Source organism: Microcaecilia unicolor, chromosome 11 (genome assembly GCF_901765095.1).
Source record: "Microcaecilia unicolor chromosome 11, aMicUni1.1, whole genome shotgun sequence".
In the NCBI taxonomy this organism is placed as follows: domain Eukaryota; kingdom Metazoa; phylum Chordata; class Amphibia; order Gymnophiona; family Siphonopidae; genus Microcaecilia; species Microcaecilia unicolor.
Genome location: NC_044041.1, coordinates 111,157,094 through 111,176,825, shown reverse-complemented (window position 1 = coordinate 111,176,825; position 19,732 = coordinate 111,157,094). Strand labels below are relative to the sequence as shown.

Genomic DNA, 19,732 nt, shown 5'->3' with positions numbered 1-19,732 from the left:
TCTCTCTTCCCTAGGGAACGGGGTGGTGATTCACTTGCCTGGACTCTTTGAGGAGGCTGAAAGGAACAGCAGGAAGGGACCTGGTGAGGGATCTCCTGACTTTCTGAAAATCTGTGATCAAGCCTTAGGCTCAAGACCACCCAGATAATCTAGTGATCTTTTGTTTTTCTCAGGTCTGGAAGGCTGGGAGTCTCGCACGGTCATCTCAGATAGAGCTCACATTGGTGAGTGAAATGGATGTGCAGTCTCCTCTCCACCATAACATTCTTGGGAGGACAGAGATAGCACCTTTTACCTCTTCTCTCTCTTTCAGTATTTGACTTCCACCAGGCAGCTGATGGGATTGAAGAGCAGCAGCGGCAGCAACAAGCTGGGAAAAAGTATGAATTGCTCTACACTTGCACCACCAATGATTAGCATCTCCTTTTTTTCAGAATTACCCAGTATCAGGATTTCCATTAGAAATTGCTTATTTTCCTGAGAGGAACTCTGGGCAAGGGGTTTTCCCTCAGATACCCCTTCTATCTGCTTAGAAACTCTTACGGCAAATTAATTAATTTAGTGGAGGTCATGATAAAGGCCCAAAGGTATTTTCTCCCTTTGAAAGAAGGACATCCACGCCTTTGCTATGCCTCCGCTGACACACACACACCTCCCCCCCCCCCCCCCCCCCCCCCCGGGACCTGCTCACTGCTGTGATGGACCTGAGTATGATATTTGAGGCTGGCAAAAAAAGTTTTTAAAGTTTTTCGGGTGGGAGGGGGTTAGTCACCACTGGGGGTGTCGGGAGGTCATCCCCTATTCCCTCCAGTGGTCATCTGGTCAGTTCGGGCACCTTTTTGAGGCTTGGTCATAAGAAAAAATGGACCAAGTAAAGTCGGCCAAGTGCTCGTCAGGGACGCCCTTCTTTTTTCCATTATCGCTCAAGGACGCCCATCTGTTAGGCATGCCCCAGTCCCGCCTTTGCTACGCCTCCGACACGCCCTTGGGAACTTTGGTTTTCTCCGTGACGGGAAGCAGTTGGGGACGCCCAAAATCGGCTTTCGATTATGCCGATTTGGGCGACCCCGAGAGAAGGACGCCCATCTCCCGATTTGTGTCGAAAGATGGACGCCCTTCTGTTTTGAAAATAAGCCTGATAGTCAAAATTTTATCCGTAACTTCCTATTCATTAAAGAGATATAGATGTTTTAAGTTTGCTATTTTTCATATGTGTTTTTCTGAAAAAATGTACTTTTTTAAAATTGATAAACGTTTCTCATTTTTTTAAAGATGTAATTAATCTATACCTGAGGCTGAAATTCTGTAGGATTATACTGTTGATATCTTGTGGTATAAATAAGTCACATACCCTACTTGTAGTACCTTTTCACTCAGCGAGTCATAGATATAGATATAAAGAGAAACTCCCAGTGGAGTTTCCCTTTGAAAATTTCTTGCGTGGCCAGCACTTTGGGTGCATAAGCGTTGGCAAAGTGTACAAAGTATGTGTGGAAATTTAAAATCCCCATGCGTCCATGTTGAGACAGCTTCGATGCTGCTAGTTTCCCCTGTACTAGGGGAGGAGGCACGATTTTGATAGGGCTTTCACCTGTTTAGCCACATAGAAGTCTATGAAAATTGCCCCCAACAAGGAGGAAAGTGGAGAGCAGTGTGGGGCAATGATATCAATATTAGTCAAGCTCTGAAAACACAATATAAAAGGGAAAACTGAGCACTTTGAGAATTGGTTCATTCAATTACCCATCTTTACATGGAAGATAACATTGTGTGAATTTAGTACGTTTGTGGCTAGTTTTTGGGAGCATGACACACGAAAGGTAAAGGTGCTGCTCATCCTCAAGTCCTTCCTGACACCAGCAATAACTTATATCTGTTCTTTCCAGTCTGGGTACCACAAAGAAAGGAATTGGTCCTGTATATTCATCCAAAGCTGCTCGAACAGGGCTGCGCATTTGTGACCTGCTGGCAGATTTCCAGGAGTTCTCCAAGAAGTGAGTGTATTGGGGGGGAGGGGGGAAATAAAGGTCAACTTTTAAATACGTAGGACCTCTCTGGTGAGATTTTTCCAACCTCTGATCGCTGGATATTGGAGCCTGGCACTAAGGTTGCAGAGGTCAAGCTCACTGCTATTTTTTTGCAAAAGAGCAAGGAGAGCTAGTGGCCTGCCCCACTTCTGTGAGTTGCCTGCAGGCTGAGACCTACTCAGGATTCAGAAGGAGCTCAGATCTCTTCCCGTCCCTTTCTCTATCAGGTTTAGGGTCCTTGCAGCACAGTACCAGGCCATGTACCCTACTCTCAATATCGATATGGAAGGGGAACTGCGGCAGCTGAAGGTGAGACAGATTCTGGGCTTGGGAGGGGAAGGGTGACTTCTTTCTGCTCTCCCCCTCCGCTATTTATTCTTCCAGTGCAGCTTTACTTCAGCTTCTCCTTCCTTTGCCACCTCCCTGTCCTTTTCTTACCATTACTCCCCATGCAGCTCTGGTCCTGTCCTCACAAGTACAGTTCTTTTTCTTTCCCTGCCTCCTCACAAATGCAACTGTGTTCCTCCTTTCATATGCAGCTCTGTTCTTCTTCTTCTTTCATGCATCCATATCCATCTTCCCCTTCATGCTGTGTCCTTGTCTCCCTTTTTCTTCCCCACATATTTCTGTCCTTCACTCTTTTTTCTCACATTTTTTCTCTCCAAGCCTGCTTCCTAATCCGTCTCTCCTTTCTTCTACCAAATGCAGCTTTATTCCTCTCTCCCCTTCTTCATTCAGCTTTGTTTCTCTCGCCATGAATTCTCTACAGTTTTTTCCCACCCCTTCTTTTTTTTCTCCACCCTCTTCTTCATGGACAAGCCAGATAAGGCAGCAGTATAAGTGACATCATCATGTGATGTGCCAGCTCAGATCTGTTCTACAGGAGCCCAGGAAGGTCTAGACTTTTTGGGAATGTGCGACAGTTCCTGCCTAGTGATAACTGCCTCCCCTTGTCAGTCATTTTTATCTGCTCTGCATGTCTAAAATTTCTCTCTCTGTGTCTCGTACAAAAAAACAAACAAACCCCAGAGAGAAAAGAGCCTCTCCCTCCTTTCAACAGTTTTCTCAAGTTCAACCTTGCTGCCTTCTTGTTCCCCATGGTGGATAAACCCAAGGAGAAGGGAGCCAAGGTTTAAAAATTGCCTATAGGGCTAAAAAAATATGTCCCAGATAGGGCCGCTGAGGGGGGGGGGGATTCCCCAGGACCCGGCATCCAAGGGGGGCCCGCCCGGTGCTAGCATTGCTCTCCTGATCCTGTGCGTGACAGCACCACAGGGCAGATTACTTCCTTCCTGCCATGTCCAAACAATCTGTTTGTACGCAGCAGGAAGGAAGGAAAGACTCTGCTCTGTGGCCCTACCGTGCACAGGAACAGGAGAGCATTGCAATGCTAGCGCCGGGCCCTGGGGAAATTTGCTGTGCACAGTTACAGGAGGCGGAGCAGGACAAGTAATCGGGGCGGGCCCAGGGGGGTGTTTGCCCTGGGCCCAGCTTGGGCGGCCCTGCAGATAGATACCCACCACAGTTCTGTCTACTGCTTGGGTCCATCTCATGATTTATTGGGTTGCAGTAAGTATGAGACCACCATAGCAGGAGCTGATTGCAGACATACTCCTTAGGAATTCCAACCTGACACTTCTCTCCAGAGCAGCAACACAAGAAGTCCTATGCCACAGATGTCTGCTCTACCAAATTGATTGCTGCCACACCTCCAGCTAGCAATAATTTGTACTTGGTGGTTTCTTCTCTTTTTCCTGCGGCACAGAGGCCTGCGGCACAGAGGCAGATGCTGATAAGCTTCATGATGCCAGCATCGTTGATTTCTGTCATGCTCATTTTGCACCTCCACTGTGCTATTGTGGGCATGTCTGACAAGCAGCAGCATAGAGACCAACATGGAGAACACTAGTGCAGTTAGTGCTGCTGTTCATCACATCCATGAAAGAAGACACATCAGGCAAGCCCTGTAGTAATCAAAACTTCACTTTCCATGTAACTCATTGGCAATCCTCAGACAGAGATCATACTCCACATGCTCTGGCTTAGGAGTGAGGTTCACTCCTGTCATAGTATGTGCAGAACTAACCCATTTGGAGAAATTGCCCATGAGAGCAACCTCACTCATGAAACTTCCTGTTGTGGGGGAATCCTGTGTCAACATCTGCTACAAGCTACAATACCAAATGCCTTCACTTTCGCTTAGTCTTACAGAAAACAGAATAGACCCAGATGCATTCACCTTCACTGTTAGGGTCTGGTCTGTGCTTTTGAAACAGTGATCCCACGAATTGACAAAACCATTCAAAGCTACACAAGGATGCAGCACTTATGATCCTGATTTTGTGATTTTGAAAATATGAATTATGATTTGTGAAAAAGCTAAAGTTTATGAAATACTTTGATATAGTAAGAAATGGCTTTGAAAAAACACTAAAAAAATAGCAAATAATGGGACCAATGACAATTGAAAGCGCTGATTTGCTTAATTGATAGTTGAAAAAAAAAAAAAAGACTTTTTCTGAAGGTCCAAAAACATTTTTTAAATATAACTTACTATATCTGTGGTTTTGGTGCCTAGAGAAAAAGTTTGCTGGGATTACTAACTGCACAGATTTTGGAAGCATTTATGAAGGAAGAGATTTTAAGATCTACTCTTCTGGTGACATTTGTCTTGGAACCTGAGAAGGAATGAGCCTTGAGCCTTTATTTTAGGAATTGTGATAAAATGTTTATGGGCCAGAAGGTGAGGGTTTTTCCTGATATGTGTGTAGACACACAGGGGAAAAGGAAGCAGTTTTTATTGATGCATCAGGAGCAGGCCTTAGCCATTGGTGTGAGCTTTCCTTATGTTTTCTCTGTAAATGTTTAATTCAGTGTGAAAATAATTATTGGATCTTCTATGACCCAAAACAGGAGCTTTTCTTGATAACAGACAAGTAGTTACTGTGCCCCAAGGAAAGGATATAGGGAATATTTAAAGGGATGTAATGTTTTGATGTTATGAGATTTAGTGAATATCTGCCTCACAGTTCCTAATGGAATCCCCCCTAGCTGTTTGGGAGCTTATAGGAGGAATTGTACACTTTATTCTATTGCTTTGGTCTAGTTTTTCTTTTACATTTGTTTTCTTTGGTGTATGATTTTATTTCTAAAGCTTGAATATGTTTGTAAATTTTGAAAATGTATTAACAAAAGTTTTTAAACCCCCAAATTCTCATTTGAATCCACCTCAGGCTAATCACCACTTTCCATGTCCCAGTTGATGGTGTCCCTATCTCTGTTCAACTCATGGAGGCTAATATTCAGCCCGCGGGAGGCAGCCCACCTAGCCACAATCAGCGCTAACCCCAGATATCCGTTATATTTTTTTGGTCCAGCTCAAACATAACTGGCTATGTCAATATTCAATGCTAGGATTGCTTTTTAGGCGGTCCGATTTGGCTGCTAAATTTAGATGGTCAGCGATGAATATTGCCAGTTATTGTGCACTGTAACAGGTTATCTTTTCAGCACTAACTGGCAATATTCAGTGGAGATAACCAGTTATCTTGCGTGTCACGCACCACTCACCTAAAGGTGTGGGCCGAGTGGCTATACCACCACCCACCCAAAGATGTGGGCCAAGTATTCGTGGATTTCAAAACCAAAGCAGTAATACAGAGTCAAGGTGAGTCCACAATTCCTTGGCAACAGTTAAAAAAAAAAAAAAAGGGTAGTCCACAATCCTCCGACGAAATCCACCAACAAGTAGTCCAGGATCCTCCACAAGAAAGATCTCTCCTTTGGCACTCAGGGAAGGATATAAATAGATCTCAGAAGGGTTAGTTCCCCCCACTGCATCCTCCCACGTAGCTTTCCCTGATAGCTACTACCCCCCACGTAGGGTCCCAAGGTCCTCGCCCTGAGTGGGTGGGCTAGGGGACTAACCTTAGATCCACATGGTTAAACTGTACAGTCCAGATCTAGCACTTTTTCTGGACTGGGGGGGAACGGACCTCACTTCCTCATGACAGGACATATACTCTGTCATATACTCCCCCCCCCCCCCCCCCCCCCCTTCTTTGCTTTGAAGGACTTTATGTCCTTCCGCAGGTCTTTTCTCTCCAGGGTGCATGCCATCCCCCTCCTGACACAGATAATCTACATTAGTATGCTCTTTTCCTGCCTGATACTCCACTGAAACATTATATGCCTGGAGAGCCAAATACCAACACATTAACCTAACATTATGATTTTTCATGAGGCCTAGCCACTTCAGTGGAGCATGGTCTGTCAAAAGTGAAATGCCTCTGCAAGAGATAGTACCTTAGTGTCTCTACAGCCCATTTTACAGCTAGACCCTCTTTTCGGTTGAGGAATATTTTTGCTTTCAACTAACATACATGACAGGGTGTTCCTCTTCACCTCAGGAAAGCGATAGGGTTTTTCCTTATTACTTTCCCAGGCTGGGTAACCATTCCATGGACTCCCAACTGTGTATGGCCTGCAATGGCGAAAAAAAACTTTCTGAAACTTAAGGACTAAGTACTCTATTTGGTCTCTGTGTTCCAGGGTCAGTGAATCCTCTATCTTTACACTTTGGTTGCCCTCAAGCCCTGCTACATCAGACTCTAGTTCCTCCTCCCCTTTCAGGGTATCCAACACCAACTCTTTATTTATTTATTTATTTGTTACATTTGTACCCCACATTTTCCCACCTATTTGTAGGCTCATTGTGGCTTACATAGTACCGTAGAGGTGTTTGCCAATTCGGTTGAGAGCAGATACAAAGTTATATTGTGGTCAGATGAGGTAGGTGTGGATCAGGCGTCATGGGGTCGAAGGAAGTGAAGATTATAAATTGTCCAATACGATCATTAGTTATGCTAGGTGCGGGGATTTATGTTGGATTGGTGGGATAGGCCTTTTTGAAGAGGTGAGTTTTGAGTGATTTCCTGAAGTTTAAGTTTATGTAGAAGATCTGGCTTCTATTGCCTTTTTGGCTAACTTCATAGTCTACTGGACCCACCTGTCACTTCATCACAAAAAGTCCCTTCCATTTGCCTAAAGATTTATTAGCAGAGGTGGGCAACAATATCACTACCTTATCTTACTGCCTAGCATTTTTATCATAATAGGATTTTTGCTGGGCCTGGGCCTTGTCCAAGTTCTCTCTTGAGTCTCTGGTGGTCCTGTCTATCCTCTCTCTGCTTCAGTACATACTTGGCCACCGAGCCCACTTGCTTATCCCTTCCAGCCCTGGCTTCCTGTATGGCCTCCAACAAGTTTCTGGGTTGTTGGCCAAACAATTCAAACGGGGAAAATCCCAAGGAAGCTTGTGGAACTTCTCTATGAGCAAATAACACATAAGGTATTACAGTGTCCCACTCTTTTACATTTTCTTCATTACATTTCTTTTACCATTCAGATGAGGCTTCACCACATCCTGGGTAGCAAAGGGGAATATCTCGCCTAACTGCAGGTACTCAGTCTTTGGAGGGAAATAATTCCTAGCTCGGGACGGTACACATACCTCCTTCAGGCTAAGGATAGTCTCCATTCCTATCCATTCTCTCCTTAAAATCAGAGGGAATGGTAATTTTTCCTCCACAGTTACGTTGAGGGGTTGAGTCCTTCCTTCCTAAGTTATCCCTATCTCATAGGTGGGTTCCTGCTTTATATCTCCATGCACAGAACGTACCTGTACCACCCCGCTAAAGTGGCCTTTCCTCTTTCCTATTCGTAGGGTCCTGGCTAAAGCTCTGGACATGAGGGACTGATTACTCCCAGTATCTGAAAGGGCTTCTAGAGCTCCCCCAGCCACTTGTACCCCCATTTTTATGGCATGGCCCTGACCCCTTGGGGTTTGTGATGACTTGATTCCTAACCCCAAAAAGGTGTAGTCCATCTGAGGGCAGTCTCTTTGAAAGTGTTCCTTTTTCCCCACACGTGAAACACTTATAAGTGGGATGGGTTTCCTGGCGGGGATGGCCACTAACAGTCTCCCACTTTACTCTTCCCAAATCCCCAGGGCCCCCCCCCCCCCCCAATTCCTTCCTGGGATTCCCAACCTTCTCCCTAAGGGATTTAGCTATCTTCTTCCCTGCTAGCTGCACTGGGGTTTCTCTTGCTCCACCCTTCTTATATTTCCATGTATCTCTTTATGAGTAGAGTATCCTCCTCTGTCTATACTGATCCTTGTAACCCAGGATTTTATAGGGGATGGTAAAATGGTGAGAAACTGTTCCAACACCACTGTCTTGTCCAAGTCCTGCAGGGTTTTCTTTTCTGGTTCTAGCCACCGGGAGGCTAAGTCCGATAGTTGTACAACAGCTTGGGGTCGATCCCCTTTCTGAACGTTACTGGCCCTAAACCTCCTTCAGTAATTCTCAGCTGTGAGGCCCAACCTGTCCTGTATAACTGCTTTGACCTCCTTATAGTCCAAGGCTTGGGTGTCATCTAATGCTCTATAAGCAGCTTGAGCCTTCCCAGTTAAGTAAGGGGCCAGAATAGTAGCCTATTGTTCATGAGGCCACTTTGCGGCCATTGCCACCCACTCAAAGATAATCAAAAACGCTTCTGGATCATCCTCTGGTCCCAACTTAGTAAGAGGCAAATCTCTAAACCAGTCCTCCTGGGAGATCTCAGCTGCTCCATCAAAATGTTTTACCTCAGAGGCCTGTTGGATCTCTTATCTATGAAGGCCAAACACAAAGTTTCTTAGTTCTAGGGCCTACGCTTCAAGTAATTGCAGTAAATATTGCTGCTGTTTGCCTGTTGTTCCAAGATCCTGGAAAACTGAAGGTCCATTTCCTCTTGCTGGGCCTTGATGTGCTCTACAACCCATTTCATGAAGGTTTCCAATGCCATCTTCCTGTAAATGTGAAAAAGAAACATCAAGTGCGCTTCTTTGAGTTTCAGGTGTGCCCCCTCCCTTTGGTGCTAGGCCCCACACAGCCCTCCGTGGAACCCCTGCTGTCTATCCTCAGCCTGTATCCTTCGAAATCCACCAACAAGAGATCCAGGATACTGTACCTGAAAGATCTCTCTCTGTCAGGATGGGGAGAAACCATCTCCAGCTCTTTGCTCCCACCAACTACAGGGTCCTGAAAGACCTCTCCCTTTAAGGTCAGGGTGAGTGGGCAATTCTCCAACAATCCAGTCCATGTTTGTCCTGCAAGTCCTGGGAAGAATAGATTTTTTTCCCTTTCAGCCTAACATGGGCCTTTTCTCCCTTCTTTGTTCCTATTTGCACGGACTATCCATGGTTTTACCTGCCTATGCAAATAGGGTTTTTAGCTCAATCACTGGCTACTTGTCCCTCACTCCCAGCACTCAGGGAAGGATATAAATAGATCTCAGAAGGGTTAGGCCTCCTCCCGCATAGCTTTCCCTGATAGCTACTACTTCCCACACAAGGTCCCATGGTCCTTGCCCTAACAGAGTGAGTGAGCTGCGGGACTAAACTTAGATCCAAGTGGTTAACCTATACAGTCCGGATCTAGTACTCCTGGACTGGGGGTCCTTACCACCCAGTGATGGGACATACATCTCATCATATTGTGCTGAATATTAGTAGGTGCCAAAATGCTATTTAACCAGTCAGCGGCCATTTCTGGCTGGTTAAATAGCGGCTGGATGGTCTTCAGATTCATGAATGGTCTTACCAACTTGAAATATCCCATCAGGAAACTTGCCACTTCCTGGGACCCTAATATGCTTTTGAAACTTATAACACCTCCTTCTGAGCCTATGGCTACCTCCACTGTCAGGTTTGCTTCATGGAAAACACTCTCACTCGAAGCTCTACACATCAGTGAGCTCTGAGCTTTGGTTCATTACCCACCATATATGCTGTTCTACCGCAGAAAGATTTAAGGGCTGATCCCCGTTGTCTTCCAAAGACTGTTTCTGAATTTCACATTTTTGTCATGCTTCCTTTCTTCCTACTTTCACATTATTGCAAGGTGAAGGAGCAGCTATGCATATTAGACTGCAAGTGGACCCTCCTCCATTACACTGAAACCACACAGCCACATCTCAATGTCTCACAACTTTTTTTCCTTATGATTCTAACCATGTGGACCTCTCTGTCACAAGGGCAGGGAGGAAGGTGGCATTTTGAGGACATAGAAAGGGCAGTTCTATAAATGTTCATGCAAAGTACAGAAAATTAATATTTACATGCGCATAAGCATACAGTTACCCATGAAAGTGCTAGCAGGGGCACCTAAGTGCTACTCTGCAAGGGTGCATGTAAGTGGCATAGTGCATAAATTCAAGGAGAAGGGTATAAACATGGGTGGAACATGCACAGGCAATAGACAGGGTTTCTACATACACGCAGAACTTATAGGGTGTGTCCCTGTCGCATTTATGAGATTGCAGTTACCCCCAGATTCTATAAATGATGCACAAATTTGGGCGTGATACTGAGATCTGCGCCCAAATAAATTAGTTAGAGCCATTAATAATCAATAATTAGCTTCTAACAATCAATTATTGATGTTAAATGACACTAATTTGGATTTACACACAGATCTGGTTGCATGCGATTCTATAATGATCCGCACCCAAATCATTTTGTGCACAACCCAAGAGGGGGCATAGCCACGGGATAGGCATGGGCAGGTTAGGGGCATTCCAATTAATTAAATAGGATGTGTGCCCAAGTTGCATATCAGGATTTACACCAGATTTCAGTTGGCGTAAGTCCTTACATCCAAAGTTGGGTGCGAGAATCCCCACTAGGCGTTATTCAGGCACTGTTCATCAAAGTGGCTTCCTAGTCTTGTGTTCATACCTTTACAACTTACTACTACCTGGACCATTCTTCAGAACTGATAGTCACTTTGGCCACAGTATGTTGTAAAATCTGTTTGTAACTGCTTCAGCTACCCACAGCAGACTGCCAGTTGCAAGGGATAATTCATTCCACCCATGCACCTTCCACCTAGAGTCACCTACGTGTGGCTGCCTTGTCCAGCTTGTCCACGGAGAAAGCAATGTTGCTCACCTGTAATGGGAGTTTTCCGTGGACAGCAGGGTTAGCCAGCCACATAATCTTGCCCTCCTGCTGTGGCAGTTGAAGCTCTACTACATCATCCTATAACCTATCAGTAGTACAGTAGATTGACAGTGGAAAGCAGTTGCTGCTAGATGGGAACTCTGATACATGCCTAGAAAATGGTAGAGTTTTCTGGGCTATTATAGAGCAGATCTAAGTTGGCACCATCAGATGATGTCACCTATGTGGTGCTAGCGTACCTTGCTGTCCATGGAAAGTCTCCGTTATAGGCACGCATCCTCACTTTCTCTTTTTACCTAGCCAATGGCTCATTCACTAATTTTCGCTTGCTTCCAGGTCTCTGCGGAGAGGATTGCCCCACTTGTAAAGGATGGTGTATACTTCATGTACCAAGCACTGCATGGACCACCCAAGAAAATTCTGGTGGAAGGAGCCAATGCAGCTCTTCTAGATATTGACTTTGGTAAGAAAATCCTAATCTCCATTTCAGGCCTTGAGAATGGGGAAGACGAGCCTAGGGGACCTCCTAAGGGGTATCACAGGGCAGTGGGGCTGTGAGTCCCTGTAGGAGACAGTACACCAGGAGACATAATATCTTTAAAGGAGGAAGTCTTATCACAGGAAAGAGGATGGGGTAAGACTGGGATTCCAGACATCAAGGGTGGCCCATCTCAAAGCTGGAGATTTATCACCAGTCTGCTGAAGATTAAAGGCTAAAAAGTGAGGTTTTTTTCACAACCATGTTTAACACCAGTTGTGGTGGATTTCCACCCTCCATTTTAGACTCCTTTCCCCTCCCCTCCCCTCCCTTCCCTTTCACGTCTTCCCCTGTTCCTTCTACCCTCTCTAATGTCATTGTAATTGATTCATCAGTACATTGTAAGCCACTTTGAGTCTGCTTTTTGTGGAAAAAAGTGGGGTATAAATGTTCAAAATCTTCTCTACTATAATAAAAGGCACCTTCAACGTTCTGAAGCTGACTCCGTGGCTTCAAGTGAAGGGTTCGTAAGGATAGTTAGGTTCGTCGCTCTGTAACCATCTCTCTCGGCCCCAACCTCGTGCCTCTGATAGGTCCGCCGCCCTTGACGTCATCACGTTTTGACGTCCTCGACGTCATCACATTTCGATGTCGAGGGCAGCGGACCTATCAGAGGCGCAAGGGTGGGGGCCGACAGATGGTTACAGAGCGACGAACCTGATGAAAATTACGAACCCTTCACTTCAATGAAGCCACGGAGTCAGCTTTACAACGTTGCAGGTGGGTGGCTGGAGGGGAGGGAAAGAGAAGGGGCAACTACCCTGGAACTGGGAGGGAGGGAGAGAGGGGGGGGTAACGATCCTGGAACTGGGTGGGAGGGTGGGCGGCCCCTGCAACTTGGAGGGTGGGCGGCCGGCTGGACCGTGGAACTTGGAGGGGGGCCAGGCGCACCCAGAAACTGGGAGGGAGGGGGGGGAAGACCCTGGAACTGGGTGGGAGGGAGGGAGAGCGGACCCTGGAACTTGGAGGGGGGCCGGACCCTGAAACTGGGAGGGAGGGGGCGCAGGCGGACCCTGAAACTGGGTGGGAGGGGGCCCCTGGTACACACTTTCATTCTCACACACACTCTCGCACACAGTCTCACTCTCTCTGTCACACACACTCACACATTCACTCTTTCTGTATCACACACTCACTCACACACACTCTGTAAAACACACTCCGAGGAAAACCTTGCTAGCGCCTGTTTCATTTGTGTCAGAAACGGGCCTTTTTTCCTAGTATATAATAAAACGCACCTCCACCATTCTGAAGCCGAGAAAGTGAAGCCTTCAAGCCTTGAAGCATTCCTGCAACGTTCCGGAACTATGTGTCGTCAATTGAGGAGATGGAGCCTTAAAGAGCGCACGAATGCTTCAAGGCTTGAAGGCTTCACTTTCTCACACACACACTCTCTGTTTCTCACATACACTCTCTCTCACACACAGACTCACACACACACTCTCTCTCTGACACAAACACACACACTCATATCTGTCTCTCTCTCTCTCTCACACTCATTCGCTCTCACATACACACTCCATCTCTCACCCACACACTCTCTCTCTCTCTCTCTCTCAAACATACACACTCCGAGGAAAGGGGGGCATGGAACACGCTGGGGAGGAGAGGGAGGGGGCATGCAACTCGGAGGGAAGGGGGGGGCCAAGAACTTGGAGGGGAGGAGAGAGAGGGCGGGAGGAGGGAGGGGAGAGGGAGGGAGGGGAGCCTGGAACTCGGAGGGGAGGGAGGGAAGGAGGGGGTCATGGAACTCGGAGCCCCACACACACTCTCTCTCACACATACTCTCACACACATACACATACACTCTGTCTCTCACACACTCTCTCTCTCTCTGACACAAACACACTCTGTCTCTCTCTCATTCATTCACACACACACTCCATCTCTCACATACACTTTCTCTCTCACACACACACACTCTCTCTCTCTCTCTCTGAAACATACATACTCCGAGGAAAACCTTGCTAGCGCCCGTTTCATTTGTGTCAGAAACGGGCCTGTTTTACTAGTAAATAAATAAATAAAATATGTACATTATAAAAACGGGCATATTCTAATCTATAAATAGAAAATGGATTTACTTTTTTTGTTTTTATTTTTGTAATCGTGTTAGTCCCAGTCTTTGGTTTTTGCTTTCCTCTGTCTTAACTTTCTTGCCAGGGTCTCTTTGTCCATTTGGCATTTTTTTCTGTCTCCATGCTCATCATTAATCTTCCTTTTGCACCCCTATCTACTCTAGTATCTCCCATCTGTCCCTGCCCCCATCTCCCCTTTCTCCCCCTCCCATCCCCCCGGGCCATGGGAGGGGGAGAGGAGCAAGGGAGATGCCATACCACAGGGGCAAGGAGCAGGTAGCTGGGAGCCAGAATGCATTCGAAGAGGGTACTTACATATGCAGGCTTGAGAAGGAGCTTAAATGTCACATGCCTTTGGCATGTCTGGGAATCCCTATCAGAAGCAGAAACAGGCACAGGGATGGAGGGCTTAGAGCCCATGAGGGAGGCAGCACATCAAAAGGCAAAGGGGTTGCAAGTATATGAGGCAGGACACCACAGACATGGGACTGGAAGTCTCTGCAAGAGGCAGAAGCAAGCCCAAGGAAAGGGGGTGGGGGCTGAGAGTCCCTGCAGAAGGCAGCAACAGGAAGTCTCTACAGGAGGCAGCTAAAGGCATAGGGCAGATACTGGAAGTCACCTACAGGAAGCAGGCAACACAGAAGCTCTGTAATCTGATGAGGTTTATTGCTTTCCAGGTACATACCCTTTTGTCACTTCCTCTAACTGCACAGTAGGAGGAGTCTGCACAGGTCTGGGAATTGCCCCCTGCTACATTGGGAAGGTGTATGGTGTGGTGAAGGCATACACTACACGTGTTGGGGTGGGAGCCTTCCCTACAGAACAAAAGAACGTAAGTTCAGCTTTTAGCTGAGCGACATTGGATGTAGGTCAAACTGTTAATCTGCTGTTCATGGATTTTGCTGGTTATTGGGAATAGTTGCAGGAAAAAGACTTCAGGAGAGGGAATCCACCCAGGGGAGTGGAAAACCACAAAAAAGTACAAGAGCCTTCAGGAGTAGGGACATCAACTCAATACTTTATTAATCAGACCCGATACAGTCCATGTTTCAGTGAAACCACTTGCATCAGGGGTCTAGCAGTAGTCACGCATCGTAATTGTGTCAACCAGTCAAAGGAAAATTCCAAATCTTGAAATACATAAAGACGCTGACAAACTGCACGGGTACACACAAAATAATACAAAGTTGCTACCCGATTTTACTCTGCAGTTTTTGGGCATGGAGAGATAAGTTCAGCTAGCAACTCTGGATTATTTAATATGTACCTGCGCCATTTGTTGGCATTTTTATGTGTTTCAAGATTTGGAATTTTCCTTTGACTGGTTGACACAATTACAATACATGACTACTGCTAGACCCCCAAATCACGGACCACATCGGGTCTGATTAATAAAGTATTGCATTGACGCCTCTACTCTTGAAGGCTCTTTGTACTTTTTTTTGTGGTTTCCCACTCCCCTGGATGGTTGAGGGAAAGAAAGAAAAGGACATAGCCAGAGTGGCAAACCACAGCATCTTTCTTCTCTTTACCTATAGGAAATTGGAGACCTGTTGCAGTCTCGTGGCCGGGAGTTTGGGGTCACAACAGGACGAAAACGACGCTGTGGCTGGCTGGATCTAGTCCTGGTGAAATATGCTCACATGATCAATGGATTCAGTGCGTAAGGAGTTCACCATTGATGAGCCTTTTCATTTAAGCCAGAGCTGACGTGGAGGGGCATAATCGAACGGCGCTGGCCATCTCTATGGGCGGCCGGAGCCAGCACCGCAAGTGGACGGAGCCAACAGTATTTTTGAAAAAGATGGCCAGTCATCTTTTTCTTTGCTAATACGGTTGGGCCTGGCCAAATGTCAGATTTCACCGGGTTTGAGATGGCCGGCATCGGTTTTCGGCCATAATGGAAAATAATGCCAGCAATCTCAAACCCAGCCAAATCCAAGGCATTTGGTCATGGGAGGAGCCAGCATTTGTAGTGCACTGGCCCCCCTGACATGCCAGGACACCAACCGGGCACCCTAGGGGGCACTTCTAAAAATTTTAAAAAAGAAATTGCTCCCAGGTGCATAGCTCCCTTACCTTGGGTGCTGAGCCCCCCAAAACCCACTCCCCACAACTATACACCATTACCATAGCCCTTATGGGTGAAGGGGGGCACCTACATGTGGGTACAGTGGGTTTTGTGGGGTTTTGGAGGGCTCCCATTTACCACCACAAGTGTAACAGGTAGGTGGGGATGGGCCTGGGTCCACCTGTCTAAAGTGCACTGCACCCACTAAAAACTGCTCCAGGGACCTGCATACTGCTGTCATGGAGCTGGGTATGACATTTCAGGCTGGCGAAAAAATGTTTTTTAATTTTTTTTTTTTGGGGTGGGAGGGGGTTGGTGACCACTGGGGGAGTAAGGGGAGGTCATCCCCACTTCCCTCCGGTGGTCATTTGGTTAGTTGGGGCTCCTTTTTGAAGCTTGGTCGTGAAAAAAAAAAGGGACCAAGTACAGCCGGCGAAATGCTCTACAAGGCTGGGTGTTTTTTTTTTCATTATTGGGCGAATCCGGCCATCTCGTGAGCACGCCCCAGTCCCACCCCCATCCCGCCTTCACTACCCTACCGACACACCCCCTTGATGTTTCACCAGCTTCGTGACGGAAAGCAGTTGAACCCGGCCAAAATTGGCTTTCGATTATACCGATTAGGCCGGGTGCAGGAGATCGACGGCCATCTCCCCATTTGTGTCGGAAGATGGCCAGCGATCACTTTCGAAAATGAGCTGGCTAGTCTCCTAATCTCATCACATATCCACATATTTTCTTTCTCACTTTCTCCACAGCATTGCCTTGACTAAGCTGGATATTCTTGATGATCTTGAAACGGTTCAGGTTGGAGTTGAATACAGATTGTGTGGAGACAGAATACCCTATTTCCCAGGTTAGTGTAGGAGAAGGGTTATTTTGATAAATCAGCAGGAGTCGCCTTGGGCATGTATTCCCCACCCTGGGGTGGAGGAAACAGCAATTCCTTGCTACCAGGCCATTCCGGCCCCTGCAATGATCTTGTGACCTTCTCTTGGGCCCATATTCCAACTTGGGCTTTTATTTTTCTGGGGTTTGCAGCAAATCAAGAAGTGCTTAATAAAGTGGAAGTGGTGTATGAGACTCTCCCTGGCTGGAAGTGCAACACAACCGAGGTCCGAAGCTTCACAAAGTTACCAGAGAACGCCCAGAAATATGTCCAATTCATTGAGAACTACCTCGGTATACCAGGTGCAGTGAAATGCTTTCTATCACTTTGGTAATCCAGAAGGTAGGAGTGTGGGTACAGGGTGTGTGTGAAGTAGAAAGCTTATGCTTCTGCTGGCCTGTGCTATACCAGTTTTGTGCTGGGCTAGTCTGGGTGGGAGTGTGCATTCATGATAAGCCTGCATTGACAGCTATTCTTTCTCTGCCTTACAGTGAAATGGGTCGGTGTTGGGAAATCCCGAGAGTCTATGATCAAGGTCTTTTGAGATGCTATGACTGTCTGCAGTCGGGCTATGCCTAAGGGCAAGATCGGGCTGCCTGGCCTGCTTTGAGATGTGCTGGATTCACCTCTCTCCTTTGAAATTTTCATCTGTTCTCTAGCCTGGAACCACATTCCCCATTAAAGAACTGTGGAGAAGAAAACAGTGCCACAGCCCTCTAGTAAATTCATTTTTTACACATGATGGCAGTTTTACAGGAGTTTCTTATGGGAGGTCTCAGTGTGTGGGTGTACATGCCTCTGTGTGTGTGCTTGCTTCTGTGGGAGTCTCAGGAACCCCTTACTATTTCTGGTAGGACCAAAACTTTTTATTTTTTTTTTAGTTGTGCTATATCCCTTGGTCTGTCTTTCTTTTTTCCTTTGTGAGGCTCATGAACGATTTATGCATTCTTGCTTTGCTTGTAGATCCCTTTCATGGCTTCCATTTCTTCATGTGGTAAAGGATTCATTATTTGTAAGCAAATTATTTTTTTACAAGAGTGTTATAGAGTACTTCACAGCCATTCCCATGTGCTGGCAGTGATGGTGACCAAAGGATACAAGGCCTGGGAATGAGAGGAGTCTTCTATGGTTTCTGAGTATGTCTGGGTTGTACTGCTATAGCCTCTTAAGTGGGTTTGAGTGGTTCATCTGTGGTTTAATTTCTCTTGGGGATACATGTGGATTTAATTGCTAACAGTAATGATTTTATTTTATATGATAATGTTTCTATCCCTTGTCATTTCACTGAACATTAAAAGTATCGACATCACTTGACAAACAAGTCTTTGTCACCCCTTACATTCCACACCCCTATGACCACAGGGATATTACTGAGGCATCAGACATATCTTGGTGACTTCAGGTCATTTATTGGAAACCAGTATACAGCATTATTAACTCCACAGGGTGCAGAAAGAGAAAAGAGGTGGTGAGAGCCATACATGCACTGTCGCAACACAGTACTGGACCACTGTCACCCTGCAGTGACAGGAACCACACACGCAGCACCTTAACACATACCGGCAAACAGCCAGGAGAGATGCAGGCAGTGAGAAACATGGGCAGTGAGAATAGCTGCTCACATAGTACCAGGAGAGAGAGATGAGACAGTTGTCACATAGTTTTTGTCCTGTAACTGCAAACAGCCAGAAGAGAAACAAAAGACAGTGAGAACAACCTCACCCATAGAGTCAGGAGAGAGACAATGAGAAAAACCTTACCAATAGAGCCAGGAGAAAGATGGGACAATGAGAACAACCTCACCCATAGAGCCAGGAGAAAGATGGGACAATGAGAGCAACCTCACCCACAGAGCCAGGAGAGAGGCACATGACAATGAGAACAACCTCACCCATAGAGACAGGAGAGAGGACAATGAGAACAACCTCACCCATACATCCAGGAAAGAGATGGGACAATGAGAACATCCTCACCCATAGAGCCAGGAGAGAGGCACATGACAATGAGAACAACCTCACCCATAGAGACAGGAGAGAGAGAGATGGGACAATGAGAATAATCTCACCCATAGAGCCAGGAGAGAGGACAATGAGAACAACCTCACCCATACATCCAGGAAAGAGATGGGACAATGAGAACATCCTCACCCATAGAGCCAGGAGAGAGGCACATGACAATGAGAACAACCTCACCCATAGAGACAGGAGAGAGAGAGATGGGACAATGAGAATAATCTCACCCATAGAGCCAGGAGAGAGGACAATGAGAACAACCTCACCCATACATCCAGATGGGACAATGAGAACATCCTCACCCATAGAGCCAGGAGAGAGACACAGGACAATGAGAACAATCTCACCCATACAGCCAGGAAAGAGATGGGACAATGAGAACAACCTCACCCATACAGCCAGGAGAGAGACGGGACAATAAGAACAAACTCACCCATACAGCCAGGAGAGGGACAGAAGAATATGAGAACAATCTCACCCATAGAGTCAAGAGAGAGACACAGTACAATGAGAACAATCTCACCCATACAGCCAGGAGAGAGATGGGACAACGAGAACAACCTCCTCCATACAGCCAGGAGAGAGAGACAAGGCAGTGACAGCAAGAGGACCAAGAAAGAGAGGGAGAGTAGTGAGAGCAGCCATGCACAGAGCCGGGAGAGAGACCCAGAACAAGGAGAGCAGCCATGAACCAGAGAGACATGGGAAATAGCTGCATACAACCAAGTGAGAAACAGAGACATGAGAGCAACAGCACACTAGGAGAGCAACTCTATAAAGGGGGGGGGGGGGTGGCTGGAGCCTACTGTGTAAAAGAAAGTAGGCACTGATTTTTCTTTATAGAGTACTAACGTACCAAAGCAAATACATGTGTATAATTGAGCTATGGCCACTGCTCATGGTTAGATTGCTGAAAAATGTGTTCAAATTATAGTCTGCCCCGCCCATGTGTTTGCCCACCTTCAGACTACTACTACTGCATGCCATCATATGTTGGCACCATCTGATAGAATAGTGCATAGCCAGGATATTGGGATTTACGAGTGTATGTGTAGATATTCTGGTCATTTACTCACATTCCTGGCACCCACTTTATAGAATTACCTCCAT

The 19,732-nt window shown here is 46.4% G+C and overlaps 1 protein-coding gene across 1 annotated transcript in view; it reads left to right on the top strand.

Annotated features, from left to right (window-relative positions):
• LOC115480479 (adenylosuccinate synthetase isozyme 2-like) overlaps positions 1–17,919 on the top strand; it is a 29,255-nt gene extending 11,336 nt beyond the window's left edge. The window contains exons 3-13 of the mRNA XM_030219189.1: positions 15–83; positions 174–224; positions 314–380; positions 1,887–1,994; positions 2,255–2,336; positions 11,371–11,497; positions 14,328–14,482; positions 15,189–15,313; positions 16,480–16,577; positions 16,763–16,912; positions 17,102–17,919. Of these exons, the coding sequence (XP_030075049.1) occupies positions 15–83; positions 174–224; positions 314–380; positions 1,887–1,994; positions 2,255–2,336; positions 11,371–11,497; positions 14,328–14,482; positions 15,189–15,313; positions 16,480–16,577; positions 16,763–16,912; positions 17,102–17,154 (1,085 nt within the window). The 3' untranslated portion in view covers positions 17,155–17,919. The remainder of the gene's footprint in view (positions 1–14; positions 84–173; positions 225–313; positions 381–1,886; positions 1,995–2,254; positions 2,337–11,370; positions 11,498–14,327; positions 14,483–15,188; positions 15,314–16,479; positions 16,578–16,762; positions 16,913–17,101) is intronic.
• The last annotated feature ends 1,813 nt before the right edge of the window (positions 17,920–19,732 follow it).